The following is an 18,676-nucleotide window of genomic DNA, read 5'->3' on the forward strand; positions in this document are numbered from 1 at the left end:
ATGAGGATATGAGGGCAGGGAAAATCAGGGTACAGGAGGAAAGCAGATAAGGTGGGAAGGAAGACAGAGGGGCTGGCGCATGCACTCTGAAGTACAATAGTACCTCTCTAGCTGCCTGGGTAAGGTTCCTCATAACCCTCGTGGAAGGAGAATTTTTGGTTGAGGAACTTATGACCTTATATAGGAAAAATAGGGTTAGGGGGACCAGGGTTACAAGTGAACCTATGGAAGTCATTGTTAATATTTTTACAGTCACCAAATTAACACAAGAAAGCTATCACGACAAAATCTAGAGGACAGCAATGACATTTTACACATTTTGAGTTAGTAAAAAGGTTTTAAAAATGGAAAAGAATTCCATTTACCATCTCTTCTTAGCAAGAAATTTTCCAGCTTTCTCCCCCATCCAGATACAATGAAGTGCTGGTAAATTTGTCTTGCTTTGTTATAGAGAATATTCATAGCAAATAGGCATTTTTTTCTATGTTGGGTCCTTCATCCAAATGCTCACTGCCTTTCAGACAAGCTGTTATCATATACACATTTCTATTCCTCCTATCTAACCTGAGAACAGTGAGAGAAATAGTAAATTTATGGTTGTTAAAAGAAAAAGTAGTCAAGTGGACGGCAGAGACATAATCAAAGTATTTGGCATAGTGCCTTTGGAGCAGGACTGCTTTGCCTTACTCCAAGGGCACCTATTCACATTGTATTTTATGTAAAATGGCTTCCCCTGAAGCTGTGCAATGCAGTGGCCATTTTACATCCACTTGCCTTCCTTTTCTCTTCCCAACTGAAAGTTTACCATTTTTCTAACTATTTGGGAATGATTGACTTTCAATGTGAGGTTAATAGAGTACAAAATTGTCAAGATTCCTGGAAGCCTAGGTACAGTTTCATATGGAGAAATCCCTGGGTTGGGAAGGGATTATTGCATACTGAAATGAAAACTCTCCCAAAATGATCTGGAGTCATACTTTGCCTCACTATGCATTGCATCTAGCTCTGCCTGAGGCAACATGGAACATAAGGAGAGCTGTTTGGGGCAGAAGAGAGACTCATCTGTGCATGCTCAAGCATTATTAGGCTGGCCTCTTGGACATGTTATGAGAGGGGCCAGGCTGACAGTCCCAGCCTCCCCAGAGCATAGAGGTGGATCTGGCTTCTCAGTTACCTTCATTTGGCTTCCAGACCCATCCTATGTGTGGAACTCAGGCTCTGCCTCCGTAGTTCAGGCCTAGTGCCCTAGTGGGGCTCCCACTTTTATTCCAACTGAGCACTGAGTTCAGGCTCCCACTTTTATTCCAACTGAGCACTGAGTTCAGGCAACTGAACCATCATCCACAGAGATGGGGGAGGGGCATGTCCTGTGGCCTCTGTACGCTCATCTGTCCCCCTGAGGATCAAAGCCACATACGGGGAGGCTTCCGGCTGGGGTCAGAGGGTTAGCCTGTGGCCACAGAACAAAGTAAAACTGATTAGGCCTCATGAGGCTCCAACCTATGACCATGGCCTCATTAGCAATGTGCTCTGACCCACTGAACAAATCAGCTATACATACCTAGAAATAAACCTTAGGCCCATGAAAACGAGTAAAAGAAAGGGTATTTCAGGCAGAACAGGGGACTTTCCCAGGAGGTAAAGACATGCAGCCTCATTCTGGCTCACCTCCTCAGCTTCCTTCTGGGATGTCTTGGGAACATAATGGCACCGGTTAGCATAGAGTGGTTTCAGATCCTGAAAAGGGAAACACCAAACCAAAGGGGTTTTGGCTTTGGAAAATAAAACAGCAAGTGTTGTACTTGGTAATAAAAGGTTTGAAAACACACACACACACACACACACACACACACACACACACACACACACAGAAGCAGGCAGGCAGGAGATTGGGTTAATTTCTGAAAGTTACCTGTCTAGGGAGACTGAGTGAAGATTAGACAAAAATACTTTAAAAATTACTTTCTATTAGACTACTTGGTTAATGAGAAATTATGAAACTGATTGAGAAATGGGCTTCTTGAAATTTCCTCTGTTTTCTTTTACTTCTAGCCTTTGTCTTCTTGTAAACAGTCCCCAGGGGACAAGATGCAAAACTCCAGGTTATTATGAAATGACACTTTCAAACTAAGGGAGATGAACTCCAACAATGAGGTTTCATTATCACCTGCGGACAGGACTAAGGCTGGCTGACTTGTACCTCTTGCTGTCATTTCCACATCACTTTCAAAAGGAAGAGCTCGGGAAGCAAGCCTCAGGAGAAGGGGCAGCTCCTGAGGCTGCTGTAGATTTTAACTCAATTGAACTATGAGCCATTTTCACCCAACTACATAGATTAGATAAAGTCGGTGAACTCCAAAAACACTATTCAAGCCTCAGAAAACTAATATGGGGCTCAAGGACAGTCGATTTACTCTGCTGGGTTGGCCAGCTTCCTGATGAGAGAGAGCTATCATGCATGGGGGTTGGGGTAGAACCAATAGACACAAGCCAGGGCTGCCTGGAAGCTTCCAGGCAGGAGCTGCTGTTCACTTTCTGGACTGATGCTAAACATCCCCTGAGTGGTAGGGGGCTTCTGCCAAAGGCACCTTAGGACAGGACAAACAACTTATGCAAATTGACCTTGGGGTTTGGCAGAAGTACCCAGGCAGAGGGAATTTATATATTGTCTCCTTCCCTTCTGCCCCTACTTCTTTCACCATTTCCGATCATCTCGGTGGCTGCTTTTCCCCACACATGTGATTTAGCATCTCTTGTACTTGGCACTCAAATGCCTCCTGCCTTCTAGCCGGCCTCCCCATTAAGGATATAGGACTTTTCACCAGCTAGCTACTTCTACATGAAACTCCTGCCTGCTCAATGTTCTAAAAGTACCTTGCCTTGTTAGCTTAGCCTGGAGTCTGGTTGGAAAGGAATGAGGGTGTTCATGCTCACACCTGGAATGGCTTATTGCCCATGTTTGGTGTTTGGGTGGTGGCAGAATAATTATCATAATTATCCTGCTGAAGAGGAGGCTTAATGTGCTGGTTGCAGCCCTTCTCACCTCCTGGTTTTGCAAAAAGCATTCAGCCACCAAATGCCCTAAATGAAGACAGATGTGTGATAGTTGCCCATTTGCTGCCTCTGGCTGATACTCTTCATTGAGGTCCAGAAGAGGAACAAGAACAAGACAACTGGAAGGCAAGAAAAGGTCACTAAGCCAGAGTCTGGCAACCTCTGTAATCTGAAGGGCTACCAACTATGGCGTGAAGGGGTAGAAAAGGAAATTGTTTTATATTGAGTGTCGGCTCCATGCCAGGCCCTCTTAGGGCATGTCCATACCCATTATTTAATTTCATCCTCATGCTAACCCTGAAAGGTAAGTTACTACTATGTCCATTTGGAAGAAAAGGAAACTATAGTACAAGAAGGTAAAGTGATTTTCCAAGCTAGTTAATGGCTATACTAGGGAGAGGGGAAAGGAAAGAAATATGAGACAAAAGAGAGATGACACAAGCACATAGAGAGGGGTGAGTGAGAAGGTAGTAGGTCTTGAGAGGAAGTTCAGATTCACCTAAGCCAAAGGAACAGGGAAAGATGATGTTAAAGGGCCTCAACAATAGGACAGCTGGCTCTCACCCATCCAAGCTGTGCTAGGGTCCAAATGTGCCTTTCATTTAAGTTGGCCAATAGATATCATCATAGATTAATAAAGCCTCCTTCCTCAAAACTCTCTGGATGTCAACGAGGACTAGCCAATGTCTTAGGGCAGGTACAGTATAAGCAGAAAGATTTTCTTAAATATTCATCCAGTCTTACCCCCAAATACTTGAGTCAAATGCTGTACTGCAGGTCACCAGCAGCAGGAGGTACAGAGGGCCTGGACTCAGAAGCAAGTAGTGGTCATTAGAGGAAACTTCCAGTAAATATAATTTGAATTTTTGTCCATTGCCTTTGACTGGAGCCAATGATCAAAAACATTGGAATGTCAGGAAAATGCAAATCAAAACCGTAATGAGATACTGCTTCATACCCACTAGGATGGCTGGAATCAAAAAGTCAGATAATAATGAGAGTTGATGAGTATGTAGCAAAATCAAACCCATCAAACACTGCTGGTGGGAATGTAAAATAGTGTAGACACTTTGGAAAACACTCTGGCAGTTCCTCAAACAAATAAACATACTTACTATATGATCCAGCAATTATACTCTTAGGTAGAAAGAAAATGAAAATGAAAACAAAAACATATATCCATGCATAAATTTGTACATAAATGTTTACGGTAGAATTATTCATAATAACCAAAAAGTGGAAACAACTCAAATGTACACCAACCAGTGAATGTACAAAGAAAATGTGGTACACCCACACAATGGAATACTATTAGTCCGTAAAAATGAAGTACTTGATACAACATGAATTAATCTTGAAAATATTACACTAAGTGAAAGAAGCCAGTCACAAGAGAATATATATGTTATATGATTCCATTAATACAGAATGTCTAGAATAGGGATACCTTACACAAAGAAAGTATATTAGTGGTTGCTTGGGTCTGGGGAGAATGGGGGATTATGGAGGTGAAACCTAAATGGTATGGGGTTTCTTTTCAAGATGATGAAAATCTAAAATTGACTGTGGTAATGGTTGCACATAAGTAACTGATATATACTAAATACATTAAAAATCATTGAATCATACACATTAAATGGGTGAATTGTATGTGATGTGAATTATATCTCAATAAAACTATTAAAAAACATTAGGAGTGAGAGGAAGAGGGGAAAAAAAGGAAGCCATTTTAGTTCATGCTGCCATCAAAATCTACTGCAGGCTTCTTAGCCACTAGGCCTATGTTGCCATGGAGACTGCCTCAGAGTGAATACTGTTTGTCAAATGGGGATAATAATGCCTGCCCTATATATATCACAGGATTACTGTGGGTCTCAAATGAGGTAATAGATGTGAAGGCACATCGAAAAGCTAAATGCACTACACAAAAACAAGGAATTATTGTTATTAAGATGGCTTCTGTTGAATACAAAATAGTATGCATACTATGATTGACTGCAACTATGCTACAAAAATAGGTATATACTTAGCAGCTAATATGGAAAAACAATAAAAATTGTCAAGTTGGGGTGGTAGAATTATGGATGTTTAAAGTTACTGGTGTGTCATTTGACTTTATAAGAAGAAAAAGATGATGAAAAAGATGGCTGATCTCAGCTAAAATCAGAAGGGATGGATCTGGTAGAGGGGCCTACATTTATATTCCTGGTCCCGAAAGAAAATCAGGCAAAGGGCCTTTCTCTGGCATCCCTTATTTTTCCCCTTGCCCAGGAATTGTTTCTTCAGATGCCATTGCACAGACTGTTTGGGTGACAGCATTGACCATAAGTCATGTGGCTTCTTGGTGCTCTCTCTCTACCCTGTTACCCCCAACACTAGTTCTAAGCAATTCCCTTGACCCTTTGCCTTCCCAAATCTTACCCACATGTCAAAGGCCTAGCTCTAGCCTTACCACCACTGAATGCCTTCTCTGACCCCTGGAATCCAAGATAAGCCACTATGGCACTGGGAGTTTGTTCCCCCAGCTTAGACCCCGTTCTCTAGATGTCTGCATGTCCATTGGTGTCTTCACCTTGACTGCCAACTCCTTGAGAAAAGGGATTGTGTCTTCTCCCTCTCATGTAACCCTCATGGCACTTAGCAAAGGGCTGAATATCCAGCACACATTCAGTGCAGCCTTGTGGTATTGTATATTTACTTTAACTCAGGACAAAAAATTACTCACAATGTGTCTGGCAGCAAAGACCCCGTCAACTATGGCACAACAAAAAGCTGCAATCACACCAAAGCTGATAAACACGATAGAAGCCACCAGCTGTAGAGGGGAATAAAACAAAAGCGTCTGTTAGCCTTCCACTCTTGCTGCCTCTGGGGACCAGGTGATCCCCAAGAGACTTCCAGCAAAACAGAACTCTAGCCTACCACCCCACGGGAATGCTCTTTTTGGTCATGCAGGATGAGTGGAAGGGAAGTAGGCAGGGGAGGCAGAGAATGGGCAACTGAAGCAATTTTTACATTTTCAAGGAAAGCTAAGAAATTCACTCTTTGAGCACCAAATGAAGAGGAGGCTTGCTGGTATCTAGCGTGCTGTCCATGAAGGAATTTGACTGCATGGCCCTTCCATCCTTGGACTCAGAAATAATGTTGGACTTTTGACATTAGGTAGTTCAATCCTCTGTTTTATTTATGTAGAAATGGAGGCACAGTGAGGGGAAGTGGTGTGCCCAGGGTTTCCATCTAGTCTGTGGAAAAGCCTGGTGCCCACCAACTCCTAGTCCAGTGTTCTTTTTACCCCCTCACACTGCTATTTGATGCTATAGTGGGCACTGATGAAGGCAATGATGATTCTGAGGTCCTGCAAAACTCTACATGACTTTCTGCAACATTGAAGAACCAGGACATTCAACTTAAGACTTATATGTCAAGGACATTTTACAAAGGATTGAAGTCTCTGATCAACTTTGTATGGTACATATTTTTTAAATTTTTAAATTTTTTTTTTAGAGACAGGTCTCCTATGTTGCCTAGAGTGGTCTCAAACTCCTGGGAACAGGCAATCCTCCTACCTCACCCTCCCAAAGTGCTGGAATTACAAGTGTGAGCCACCATGCACAGCCAGTATGGTACATATAAAAACTTTCAAGTAAGACAAATGTTTACTTGAACCAGGCTGCCCTATTCTCTGATTGTGTTAGATAACAGAAATTTTCCTAATAATTTGTCTACTATTACAAAGATGCTACTACAACCCAATGTGGGGGAAAATAGGAATTTCAAGGCATTTCCAGGGAGCAGGGATAGATGCCACCTGAGCCCACCATCTGCCTGTGTTGACCCTCAGAACTAGATGGAATCAGCACTTTTTTTCCCTGAGGTTTTTGGAAGAAAAGAGGGGAGATCACATGGCATTAAGTTACTCTCTATGGAGAAGGAGAAAATCAAAATCAAGGCCACCCTGGGCGCAGTGGATCATGCCTGTAATCCCAGTACTTTGGGAGGCTGGGGCAGGTGGATCACTTGAGGTCAAGAGCTCAAGACCAGCCTGACCAACATGGTAAAACCTCATCTCTAATAAAAATTTTTTAAAAATTAGCCAGGCATGGTGGCGTGCACCTGTAATCCCAGGTACTCGGGAGGCTGAGGCAGAAGAGTGGCTTGGATCCGGGAGGCGGAGGTTGCAGTGAGCTGAGATTGTGCCACTCCACTCCAGCCTGGTGACAAAGCAAGACTCCATCTCGGAAAAAAAAAAAATCAAGGCCACCCTAGGGTTCTCCCACCTCAACAGGCTAGGAGGAAATACTTATCTCCTTTGGGAGTTGTTCAGAAACCTCTCCTCATAATTCTCACTTTACAGTGCTACAGAGAATTGGTAAATCATGTATGAACAATGTCATGAAATTGGCATTATTAGCTACGCTATGATCAGCTCTACAATTAAAATTCCCCCATTATTTTGAATAATTTAAGCCTAAAGTGCAAACACAACTGGCAAGGAGGGAGTCCAGGTGAAATGGAAGAAGAAAATTATTAGAACTCCCTTAAGGGTGATTTCCCACATCGCTGGGGGAAAACATATGGTTAGAGTTCTCTGTCCCTGGAACTATTACGTTATCTGATTAAACTTGCTGTGAAATAGACCCCATTATCAAAGTTTCAGTGCCACAGAGACTGTACAGGGAGAGCCCAATCACAATCTGACCACTCACCAGGCATCTTGATTTACAACTCTATAAAACTGCAATATGCTTTCAATTCAGTCTGTATCTTCTACTCGTACCCTTGAGGAAGCCTTTTCAGACTGAACCAGGAAAGTACAAAAGCTTGCCCTTGTGGGTCCCTGTTAAGACATAGAAGCTTCACCTTCTGTTTAATGCTTGTCCTTCCTTTCAATCTTACAACATGCTTAGCTTTGAAATATGGGTAATGGAGATACTTTAGGATGGCTTTATAATTTTATTTTACCTTTTTTTTGTGCCACAAGTACATTTGCTCATGCAATCAAAGTCTGCTATATTGTAATCTCCTAAAAGGCAGGAACTCTCTGTGAAAACTTGCCCAAAAGATTATGTATCAGAGAGAAAGATGTGAGGGCCACCAGTAATTCAGGGCTGTAGTAACAGAAATGGAAGCAAAAGCATTCTAGGTGAGGATCATAGCCTGACTGGATAGGCTGGAGCACTCCTTTGGGAGTAAGGAGGAAAGCAAAGGGCAAGATCCAGAATATTCTATCCCTTTGGCATAAGGAATCTAGCTAGGCCAGTGAGGGAGCATCAAGCAAGATGAGAACCAATCCCATATCACAGGGTCACAGTAAAACACATTCCCTAGAGGTTTAGGAGAAAGGGCAAAGTAGCAGTTCCTTTTATGACCAAATCACGCAAACTTAAGAAATGTGTTACTTATCCACATAAATGTTGTGCTTTTTTAGAGGAAGAATTTGACTCTATAAGGGATGAAAACTTACCATCTGCCTTTTGTTTTCAATAAGGTTTGATCCGATGATTCCAAGGAATGATCCAAAGCCGAGCTGCAAAGCAATATGGCATACATAGTATGTGGGATGACAGTCAGGCTGACCACACAATCATTCCAGTCCCTGGATATGATTCAGGATAATAGAAAAAACTGGGGTATCGATGCTAAAGCTACATGCAGCGGTTACTTACACAAATACAACATGTACAATAAAAGTATTTTTCCCACCATTTGCCAGTTTTCCCTTGTAGCTATGAATTATACCTAAGAAGAAACTCATGTGCCCAAAAACTAAAAGTAAAGGTCAACCATAGCTTTTCAGAGCCTGCCTATTTCAATTGCAATATCTATTACCTAGCGTGTGACTAGTGAGTCAGTAAGAGACATATAATGATGAAAAGCACATGTTATATTTTTATCTTTATCTTTTTTTGAAAAAGACCTTCCACTTTGATGTATAGATCACAAAATAAAGGTTTGCAAAAGCAATTTTGATGCCTCTGGCATACCAATCCAACTCAGGAAGTACTTTAGAAATCAGGAAGCACCTTAACCCACACTAAAAAAAATTTTTTAAATCTTTTTTTTTTAAAGCCTATATTTGTGGTTGACCCACTGCAATTTATGTTAGCACTTATTCACCTCTTCTTCCATCCCTGCTTCATTTATGGACAGAAAGCATTCATTAAAGGGTGAACATAAATGGCAGTGTAAAACACTGAAAAACAATTTTCCTGTCTAAGTGGCTGGGATTATGGCTTGGTATAACAGATCTCACTGCCCTCTCAGCTCTGCTATTAGAGGACTGAGTCTGCCAGTCTTAGATGAAAATGATCACTAACCAATAGTTGTTGATGGGGATGAAAGTGGAAGAAGTAAAAAGTGGTGAGAATGGACCAATAAATCTTAACACAAGTTCAGTGATGTAGTTACTTTCCTCTTTAGCCTCACTAATGGTCTGGGTTTCCATCTGCAGCCTTACTTTGGCTCACAGGACATCTATTTCAATTTGAGACCCCCAGGCCTTGCACCTAGGTTTGAGAATCTAACAGACCCAAGGGCTGGGCAGCAGCTTAGTAGGGCAGTGTAGGGGGACTGGGTGGTTGTCTCAGACCCCAAGAATGAGAGAATGAATGGAAGAAATGAATAGAAATCTCCAGGACTCCTTGTGCAGGGCCACTCAGACAGCAATGTCTCTTGAGAAATAGATACTACAGTGCATGAGGGTAATATCCAAGACTACTGAGAACATCCTCATTCAACAGTCAAGCTATGCCTGTCTCCCACCTGGTCTTATTTCAGATATAATTAAAATATGTTGTCATAAAATATACTGATTAAAACTTAGTTATCACACTAGCCTGGCTTCCAACCCCAGCTCTTCTATGTCTGTGTAACCTTGAACAAACTGGTTAAGCTCTCTAAACCTCAATTTCCTTATATTGTAAAAATAGGAACCACAGTAGTGACTACCTTATAGGGCTTTTGTGAGAATTAACCAGGATGATACATTCTTTGCACAGCGCCTGGTACACAGTAAGTACTCAGTAAATATTACTTTGTTCTAGTGATTATTATTATTTTTATTTTTAAAGTCATTTAACTTTTGAACCACTCTAACCCAATTTGAGCTGGAAAATCCTGTAATTTTTTATAATGTGCTCTATTTTGTGCTAAGAGAGTTTCCTTGTTCTATCTTGTCTCCCCCTCTGATATGTTCCACGGCTTCTATTTTTTAGGAGAAAGTCCATGAATAGTCTGTGCTTTTGGCACTCTGGGCCACTTGTGGAGTTGAGAGAAATTGGGAGGCAGCTTCTTACAGGATAAATAAGTCATTTTACTTAACAATTCATCAGCTTCCAAAGGTATTCACAGAATGTCTCCTGAATCGTGATAGCAGTCTTTGTCCTAAGACAGGAAGCAAAAACACTCGCCCCCGCTCGCCAACCCCACTATTCCTCATACTCTCTCATGGCAAATAACTCTCTGATGGCAGTGACCAGAAGAGGTGGGTGGAAGTCTTGTGGAATTGTCTGGAAAGACAAGGCACTCCAGAACTGAAAGTCCCAGGCCAGTCAGTTACTTCATCCAGTTCTCTCCCCTTCCCCTCTATTCTATTCTATTCCACGCCAATGCATTCAGTTTTCTGACGTTAACTACTAGCTTTATGTCAGATGAATAAGACGTGGCTACTGTCCTCCAAGAGCTCACAGTCTAGTAAGGGAGAGACAGACTGGGTTAAGGACCACAGACCAGGTAAAAACAAAGTGCTATAGGAGCAGGGAATAATTTGTGCAGCCAGGAATATAATATATTCTTGGCTCTGCCCTTGGCCCAATTCCTTAACCACTCTGTGCTTTGGTTTCATCATCTATAAAATGGGAATCATAATAGAGCCTGCCATACAGGGTTGCTTTGAAGATTATATGAGATGAAGTATGTAGTGTGATTTGCATAAGGTAGGCTGCTAAATAAATGGTGGTTCTAAGGTTTCATAGAGAAGGAGACATTTTTATATGGGTTCAAAATATGGATTAGAGCTCAGCAGGCAGGGAACTAATATGTATTGAGTCATGGCTGGAAGAATTCACTTACCTGGATGATAGGTTAATGAACTCACCAGTGTTGCTAAAGCAATCTTCCATTTCATAAGCATTTTAAGTTAAAGAAGTACTTGCCCCCTAGTTTGGTCACATGAATATGTCGGAGTGTGGTGGAATTGATATCATTCCCATTTGATAGACAGGAAAATGAAGGCACAGAGAATTGTAAGGATGTATGCCCTCTTATGGCAAGTTAATGGTAGGTCTGGGACTAGTCCTCGGGTTCCCTGAATAACAACTTGCGTTCTTTTAGCCACACCTTGCTGTGTTTGTGGCCAGTGTTAGTAGAATAGTGACCTCCAATTAACAAGGACCTAATTGTTGCTCCCTAGAGAAGAAGTTCTCTGCAAGGATGGGGTGAGAAGTCTTATTTGTGGAAGAGCTGAGGGGTTGAAAATAAAGAAGGGAAAACCAACAGTTTCCTTAAAATGGACAGCTGCTTCTAAACAATTGCTTGCTCCCCTGAGACCTCAGAAAGGTAAGCTCTGTGGTCTCCCCTCAAGAGCTTCATGGAATCATGTAATGTTCAGACCTTTGGACCTCCATCTTGATTCCCCATTACCTGAACAAATAACTAGTTTGCTTTGTTTTGGCTGCCCTCCACTTGTGGGGAAAAAAAAAAGGACAGATGATTAGATATCAAAGACAGATTCAAGGGCTTTTTTGAGGCTGGACTCTTGTCACCTATGCCTATTCCCATTCACTGTCCCAGACATCTAGGACTAAGGCTAAAAATATTAGTCATTAGGTAAATATTAATTGGACATCTACTCTGGCTGGCACTGTATTAGATCTGTGATTTGGAGGCCAGGAGGTGGGATGGGGTATGATCAAGACCACTCAAGCTAAAGGTATGATCAAGACCACTCAGGCTAAAGGAGCTCATACTATAATCAGGTAAACCAGTCCACAACCCCTTTCCATAATATTGAAATCCACAAAGCTCTTAAAACCAAAAAGTGTTTTTTTTTTTCTTGAATGTAACTAACTTGGTGGCAAAACCTGATCTTGAACTGATGTGAGGTTATATTATCATCTTTTTAAAAAATATTATCATCTTTATCTCATTTAGTGTAAAAATCCATCTTTTATTATAGAAACACGAGGTGCTTGATTATGGGATGCTTCTCAAGGCTCTACTTGATTGTTAGATAATATGTGGTATATGTACTGTATACTTTTTCTAAAATAAAAAGTCTAAATTCTGAATCCCATCTGACCCAAGGGTTCAGAGAAGGGATTGAGGACCTATATAAACAAAGCTAAATGAGAATATAGCCCCAACAGACGCCACAAAGCAGGACATAAGTATTTTCCAGCAACCATGAATAGGAGGAATATATGGTAGGGAGTTCAAAGATGGTAGACACCACTGTGGAGCCCAGTATCTGAGAAATGGTTCTGCTGTGTCTTTAAGTCAGGATAGAACAGAGCACTGAGAGAGAGAGAGAGAGAGAGAGAGAGAGAGAGCAGGGAGGATGTTTCAGGCGCAAGGAAAAAATGCTATGATGGCCCCAAGGCAGAAAAGCCCAAGTCATGTTCAGAGGACTGTGAATTGACAATTTTGGCAAAAGAGAAGTAATGAGAGACTAGGCTGAGGGCATCTATGGAGAGCTCTGAATGACATGCCAAGGAAGCAACAGGGAGCCAATGAAGGTGAGAACCTTGTGGTATTATAAAAGTCTTACCCAGCAAATCAAGATTCAAATGTATTTATTTATTTAGAGACAGGATCTCACTCTGTCACCCAGTCTGGAGTGCAGTGGTGCAAACAAGGCTCACTCTAGCCTCGAACTCCTAGACTCAGGCAATCCTCCTGCCTAAGCTTCCTGAGTAGCTGGGACTACAGACCTGAGCCACTGTGCCTAGCTAATTCTTAATTTTTTTTTATAGAGACAAAGTTTTGCTATGTTGCCCAGGCTGGAGTGCAGTGGTGTGATCCTAGCTCATTGCAGCCAGCCTCGACCTCCTGGGCTCAAGGAACCCCCTTGCCTCAGCCTCCTAAGTAGCTGGGACTACAGGTGTGCTAATTTTACCACCACACCTGGCTAAATTTAAAATTTCTTGTAGAGATGGGGGTCTCACTATGTCGCCCAGACTGGTCTCGAATGCCTGGCCTCAAATGATTTTCCTGCCTTGGCCTCCCAAAGTGATGGGATTACAGTCCCAAAGTGATGGGATTACAGTCATGAGCCACTCCTCATGAGCCCAGGTGTCATTAAAATGAGCCCAGGTGTCATTTAAAAATGTACTTAGTAAGTTAGGGACTTATACTTTAGAATGAACTTAGATTTTAGAAACATTTTCAAACAAGAGGTAGAAACTTTTTCACCTCTTGTTGAAAATCTTTCTGCCTAATACACAATTTACTACAAAATCCCACTATCCAGAGCTCCTTATGTTTCCTGAGCATTCATGTTAATTAAAATTTCTTTGGACTTTTCAGAGGAGTCTTTACATGTGAACCTGAGGCCACACTGACCTAAAGAAGGTTTCTGGGATATTGATTGTTTTGAATGATCCCTGTTGTCCCCATCTCCTAATATCCCACAGTAACTCTGAAATTATTTTCAATGAACTGATTCTCCTACCCACTCCCTGGGAAAGCGGGCAGAAATTCTTGCTCTTTCCTAAAAAAGACTCAGGCTAGTATGGGCCCTAATAGTATCAATACAGCAGCTGAGGAGAGGGTGCAAGAATGAAAGGCTTGTCTCACTACCCAGGGGGCCAACTCCATCTTGTGGGTTGCTTGGGAAACACATTTAGAGGCCTCTTTTTCCTGCATCAGCTTCAGGTAACAAATGAAACTCTTGGGTTCTTAGGCCTTCAGAGTAGAAAGCTCACCTGAACCCTCCTGGAATAAAATGCCTTGAATATTTGAGGACAGTAAAATTCTTAATCCAGTTTGTCTTTTTTTTGTTGGTGTTCGGTTTTTGTTTCTGTTTTTTTTTTTGTTTTTTTTTTTTTTTGAGACAGGGCCTCACTCTGTCACCCAGGTTGGAGTGAAGTGGCGCGATCTCAGCTCACTGCAACTTCCATCTCCTAGGCTCAAGCGATCTTTCCACCTTAGCCTCCCACGTAACTGGGACTACAGGCTTACACCACAGGGCCAGGCTAATTTTTTTTTTTTTTTTTTTTTTTTTTTTGTAGAGACGGGGTTTTGCCATATTGTCTAGGCTGGTCTCAAACTCCTGGACCCAAGCGATCCGCCTGCTTCAGGCTCTCAAAATGCTGGGATTACAGGTGTGAGCCACCGCACCTGGCCGTTTTTAGTTTTTAAATTTTATTTATTTATTTATTTGAGACAGAGTCTTGCTCTGTTGCCCAGGCTGGAGCCCAGTAGGGTGGGTGATCATGGTTCACTGCAGCCTTAACCTCCTGGGCTCAAGAGATTCTCTCACCTCAGCCTCTCCAGTAGCTGGGACCAGAGGTGTGCACCACCATACTTGGCTAATATTTTATATATATACTTTTTGTAGAGATGGTGTCTCACCATGTTGCCCAGGCTGGTCTTGAACTCCTGGCTTCAAGCTATCCTCCCACCTCAGCCTCCCTAAGTGCTGTGATTACAAGCATGTGCCACCGTGCCCAGCCTGGTTTTAGTTTTTTAAAACTTTACAGTTCAGCCTGTACAGACTAGCACATCTTTAAAGAGGCATGTGTGCGTATGTCTCTTAGAACGATGATACCACATTCTAGCTCAGGTAGAATAGCTAACATGCCATGAGAAGGCACCTCGCTGTACAAAGATATCTCATTTGGCAAAATAAAGATGCTCCCGAAAAGCTTCACATGACTTAGAATTACGCAAATTGAATTATATTTTAAGTATCTGAGATCACAATATTTAAATGATTTGCATGGTAAGTCTTCTTTTAATCTAATAACTTCTCCCTAATTTGTCTGTTTTGAAAATTTAAATTCTCATGTATTGTTAACACATTTAATCAAAGTCTAAAACAGCAGACTGTTTCAAAGTCTAAAACAGCAGTTTCAATAAGCTGAAACTGTTCCACAGTTCTATACATTAGTAATTTATATTTAAAGTGACCAATTTGACAGTGCAGAATCTCCAGATGATGCATCATGATCCTGGTTTTATTGCTAAGCATATTTTACTGTGTGTAAATTCTCCAGGTGGTTGCTAGCCCACCTGAATTAGACTCTTCCCCCCTCTCACCCCCAGGATTCTTTCCCCTCTGGTGGATTCAACATGTATTACTTTCTCAATCAAAGGTTAGTTCATGAAAAGAAAATTCAGATTGCTGGGGCCCATGCAGACCAACTGAATCAGAATCTCTTGGGCTAGGGAGTAGAGATCTGCATTTTTCACAGGTTCACCAGGTCATTCTTATTCACGTCAGAGTGGGGAAACCACCAGTTTAGAGTTTCTATAGTAACTCCCTAATAACCAAGCTATTCAATTAGTGAAAGTACCCCATTCCCAGACAAATCTGGATTCTCAGGCGTTTACTGTTTCTGAGGTATGAGTCGTAATTGTATTTGTTACTACGTGATCTGACCTATAAACTCATAGATTTTTCTGCTATTCAATCTGCTATCTTTTCCCCTTTATTCCATGTAATTAAAATGCATTTTAAAGAAACAATCTCCAGGAACTATGAGAGCACATTTTTAAAGGTTAAATCATGGGGGCACAGTATCCGTTAGGGATGGCTTTCCTATTAACACTTCCATATCAGCTCTTAGTGAACCACTCACATGCAAACACACGCCCCCACTGCTTCAACTTCCAGTGCTAACTGAACATCAGGTACTTGAATAACAGCAATCAGTCACCCTCTTTCCTTTGTTCACGTATTCCAACCTAGCTGCCCACGGTAAGATATTCCACAGAGAAGGTTCACAGCCACTGTTCATGAATAGGAGTTCGTACTCTTAAATAACATGGAAAATACCTTCCCCTCACCCACAGAGACTCTGAATCTTGGCTTCAGCATTTGCTCATCAGTCAGAAATATTTTACTAATGCAGCTACCTGAAATACACAAAGTCACGCAGACCCTATAAATTGCTTTTCCAAGCCACCGAAATGCTATCTTACCCACTCTGTTCCTCCCCGCGCAACCCCCCGCCCCCGCCGGCTTCACTTGTGTTTAAAAATAAAACTCAATTCTGCTGACGACTGGTTTTCTTGCCTCACCACAGGAAATGGACTGGGTGAGTTCTCACATCACATGTTTAACAGAGGGCACCAAACAGTGTCTGTGGGTCACCTGCCCTCAGCTGGGAGGAGCCCTGCCTGCCCCGGAGCTGTAGAGGCACTTCCCCCAGCAGCCTTCAGCTCCAGGAAGGCATAGCCTACAGCCCACGTTAGGTCCCAGCTTCTCAAGAACTATTGAGGAGGCTGACTGTGGAATGAAATCAGTGACCTAGGCAACAGGCTCCAGGCTTGGTCACTCATAGCTCTGGCTTGTCCAAGACATCATCTTTAATCTCTTCCTCTCGCTTTGCTTCTTTCTCCAGTCCCCATCTCTCTCTCTCTCCCCCTCCCCTCTCTCATTTCATTTCAAAGAGAAATGAAACAAAACAACAACAAAAAATACATCTGACCTCTTTGCTGTACTAAAATACCTATTAACTGAACTGTCCTAAACTTCCTTCTGCTCTCTAGCAATTGAGGAGCCATTTAATTGATATTTAAAATATGATCTCACCTCTAGAGTTAGGTTTTTGGGTTCAACAGCAGTGTACGTAGACTCAAATGAAGTTTTGGTTTTTCTAATGTAACTAGTTTAGCAGTCTCCAAAGGGAACTGCATGCACCCTAGGGTAGATAAAACAATCCACTGGAATACGGCTGTTTCCTATTTATTGTTTATCTAAAATAATAAGAAAGAAACCAAACATTACTAATATTTAATAAACAGACTGTCACTGGCACCCTCTGTCCGTGTGAATGTCAGGTGATCAGGTGACCTATCCTTCTGAAGGAGGGCAAGTTCCAAGCAGCAAAGGGTTGATGGTGGGGCATTTTATGTATGCCTGGATTGTATTATTCAATTTTAACGAAACTAGTCCCAACAAAATGGATACGAGGCTTGAAAAGATTCCTCTTGAGACACCAGAAGTTGAAGATGACCCTAATAATGTAAGCAAACGTAAGCAACAAGAAAATGACAGAGTTTGATACTTCTAACTCCCAGCTTTTTTGTCAGCCAAATTGTGAGATTGACATTTAAAAACATGACTCCAATGACAATCTAATCATATGGGATAAGAAGGCAGCCAAAAATATTCACAATTATCTACTGGGCCATTTGAAATAAGGATTTAAAGCCACTGTCTTTAATGACAAATTTCACACTAAGTGCATATTATCTGGTGACATTTTAGTTTGTGTTCACATGAAGATATTGAAAGTTATTGTATACTTAATTTTTATCTAATTTTTGAATGTTCATTTTTATATAAGTTTTATGAACATGTATATATATATATAATTTATAAGTGAATAAATATATATATATTTTAAGAATATATCTTCCACAGCTTTTTCTGATAGGAGTGCAAGATCACTTTGGAGATCAGTGCTGTTGGTCAGAGTGTCAAGCTGCCAGGATCCTCAGATTTCAGGTAAGATCAGATGACCTCTATTATATATGGGAATGCAGATGCCTGGAGAGAAAGGACCTTAGCCTAAAGTTAACACTGCTAGTTAGTAACATCTCCTAAACCGGAAACCTGAGGTCTTAAGGAGTGAGACGACTTGCTCAGGATCACACTGTTAGATAGGGATGGTGCTGGATTCTTCTGATTTTCAGTCCAGTGCTCTTCTTAGCGGGCCCAGAGTTGCCTCTCTACATAAATATATAGGCATATAAAGGAGGAAATCTGAGCAAACACTAGACACTCAAACAGAATCGAAAACTATCAGAGCAGAGCCAGAATTTCTGTAGACAGCAAGCTACTGCGACCTACCTGTGCCTTCTATACTTACAATAACTCCTGGGTAATAACCTCCTACAGTCACATTCTGGGTCCTGGTGGTTGCAGCAAGGCCCACTGTGAGAATTAACACGGACACAATAAGCAAAGTCACGGTGACATAGATGGAGTTTCGTTTCCTCCGATTGAATGCTCCTGAAAGCACAGAAAGAAACTAAAATTGCTCATTTCAGTTGGGGAAAGGACTGACTTAAAGAAAAAAACACTGAGAAGGTTTTCCTTTCCTATTCCTACTGGTAACTGAAGTTATCTTTGGTGGTGATGGTGGGGGAGTGTTGTGGGGAAGGGATAGAGCATTAGTTTTTGCAGTCACCAGGTGCCACTTCTATAATAAAAAATGTATTTCCAGTTTGAAAATAAACAACAGAAGAAATTTCACCAGTGAGTGCTCCTGGCACTCTATAAGAGATGTGTCATAACTACTTAGTAGAGTGGTTTTTTAGACCAAATTAGAAGGCATATGATAAATGGGAAGTGTGTGGGGGGGTATGAAATGAAAACATTTTAAAGCCAATATCCAACTAAAGAGATTTTTTTCATAAGCTAGAGATATGAAATTTCATTTTCAGTGTAAAT

The 18,676-nt window shown here is 41.5% G+C and overlaps 3 protein-coding genes across 4 annotated transcripts in view; all 3 read right to left on the minus strand.

The window, feature by feature from the left end:
* Positions 1–18,676, minus strand: part of RPL39 (ribosomal protein L39) — a 451,119-nt gene that overhangs the window by 416,143 nt on the left and 16,300 nt on the right. The gene's annotated exons all lie outside the window — the stretch shown is intronic.
* UPF3B (UPF3B regulator of nonsense mediated mRNA decay) overlaps positions 1–18,676 on the minus strand; it is a 387,117-nt gene that overhangs the window by 361,834 nt on the left and 6,607 nt on the right. The gene's annotated exons all lie outside the window — the stretch shown is intronic.
* The window catches only part of TMEM255A (transmembrane protein 255A), a 51,480-nt gene that overhangs the window by 26,222 nt on the left and 6,582 nt on the right, over positions 1–18,676 (minus strand). Inside the window, exons 2-6 of one of the 2 annotated variants that reach the window (XM_050776118.1) lie at positions 18,093–18,235; positions 8,519–8,581; positions 5,780–5,869; positions 1,669–1,737; positions 104–175 (exon numbers count right to left, since the gene is read on the minus strand). In XM_050776118.1, the coding sequence (XP_050632075.1) occupies positions 104–175; positions 1,669–1,737; positions 5,780–5,869; positions 8,519–8,581; positions 18,093–18,235 (437 nt within the window). The remainder of the gene's footprint in view (positions 1–103; positions 176–1,668; positions 1,738–5,779; positions 5,870–8,518; positions 8,582–18,092; positions 18,236–18,676) is intronic. The other variant, XM_050776119.1, reaches the window with a different exon arrangement.

This window comes from Macaca thibetana, chromosome X (genome assembly GCF_024542745.1).
Source record: "Macaca thibetana thibetana isolate TM-01 chromosome X, ASM2454274v1, whole genome shotgun sequence".
Lineage (NCBI taxonomy): Eukaryota > Metazoa > Chordata > Mammalia > Primates > Cercopithecidae > Macaca > Macaca thibetana.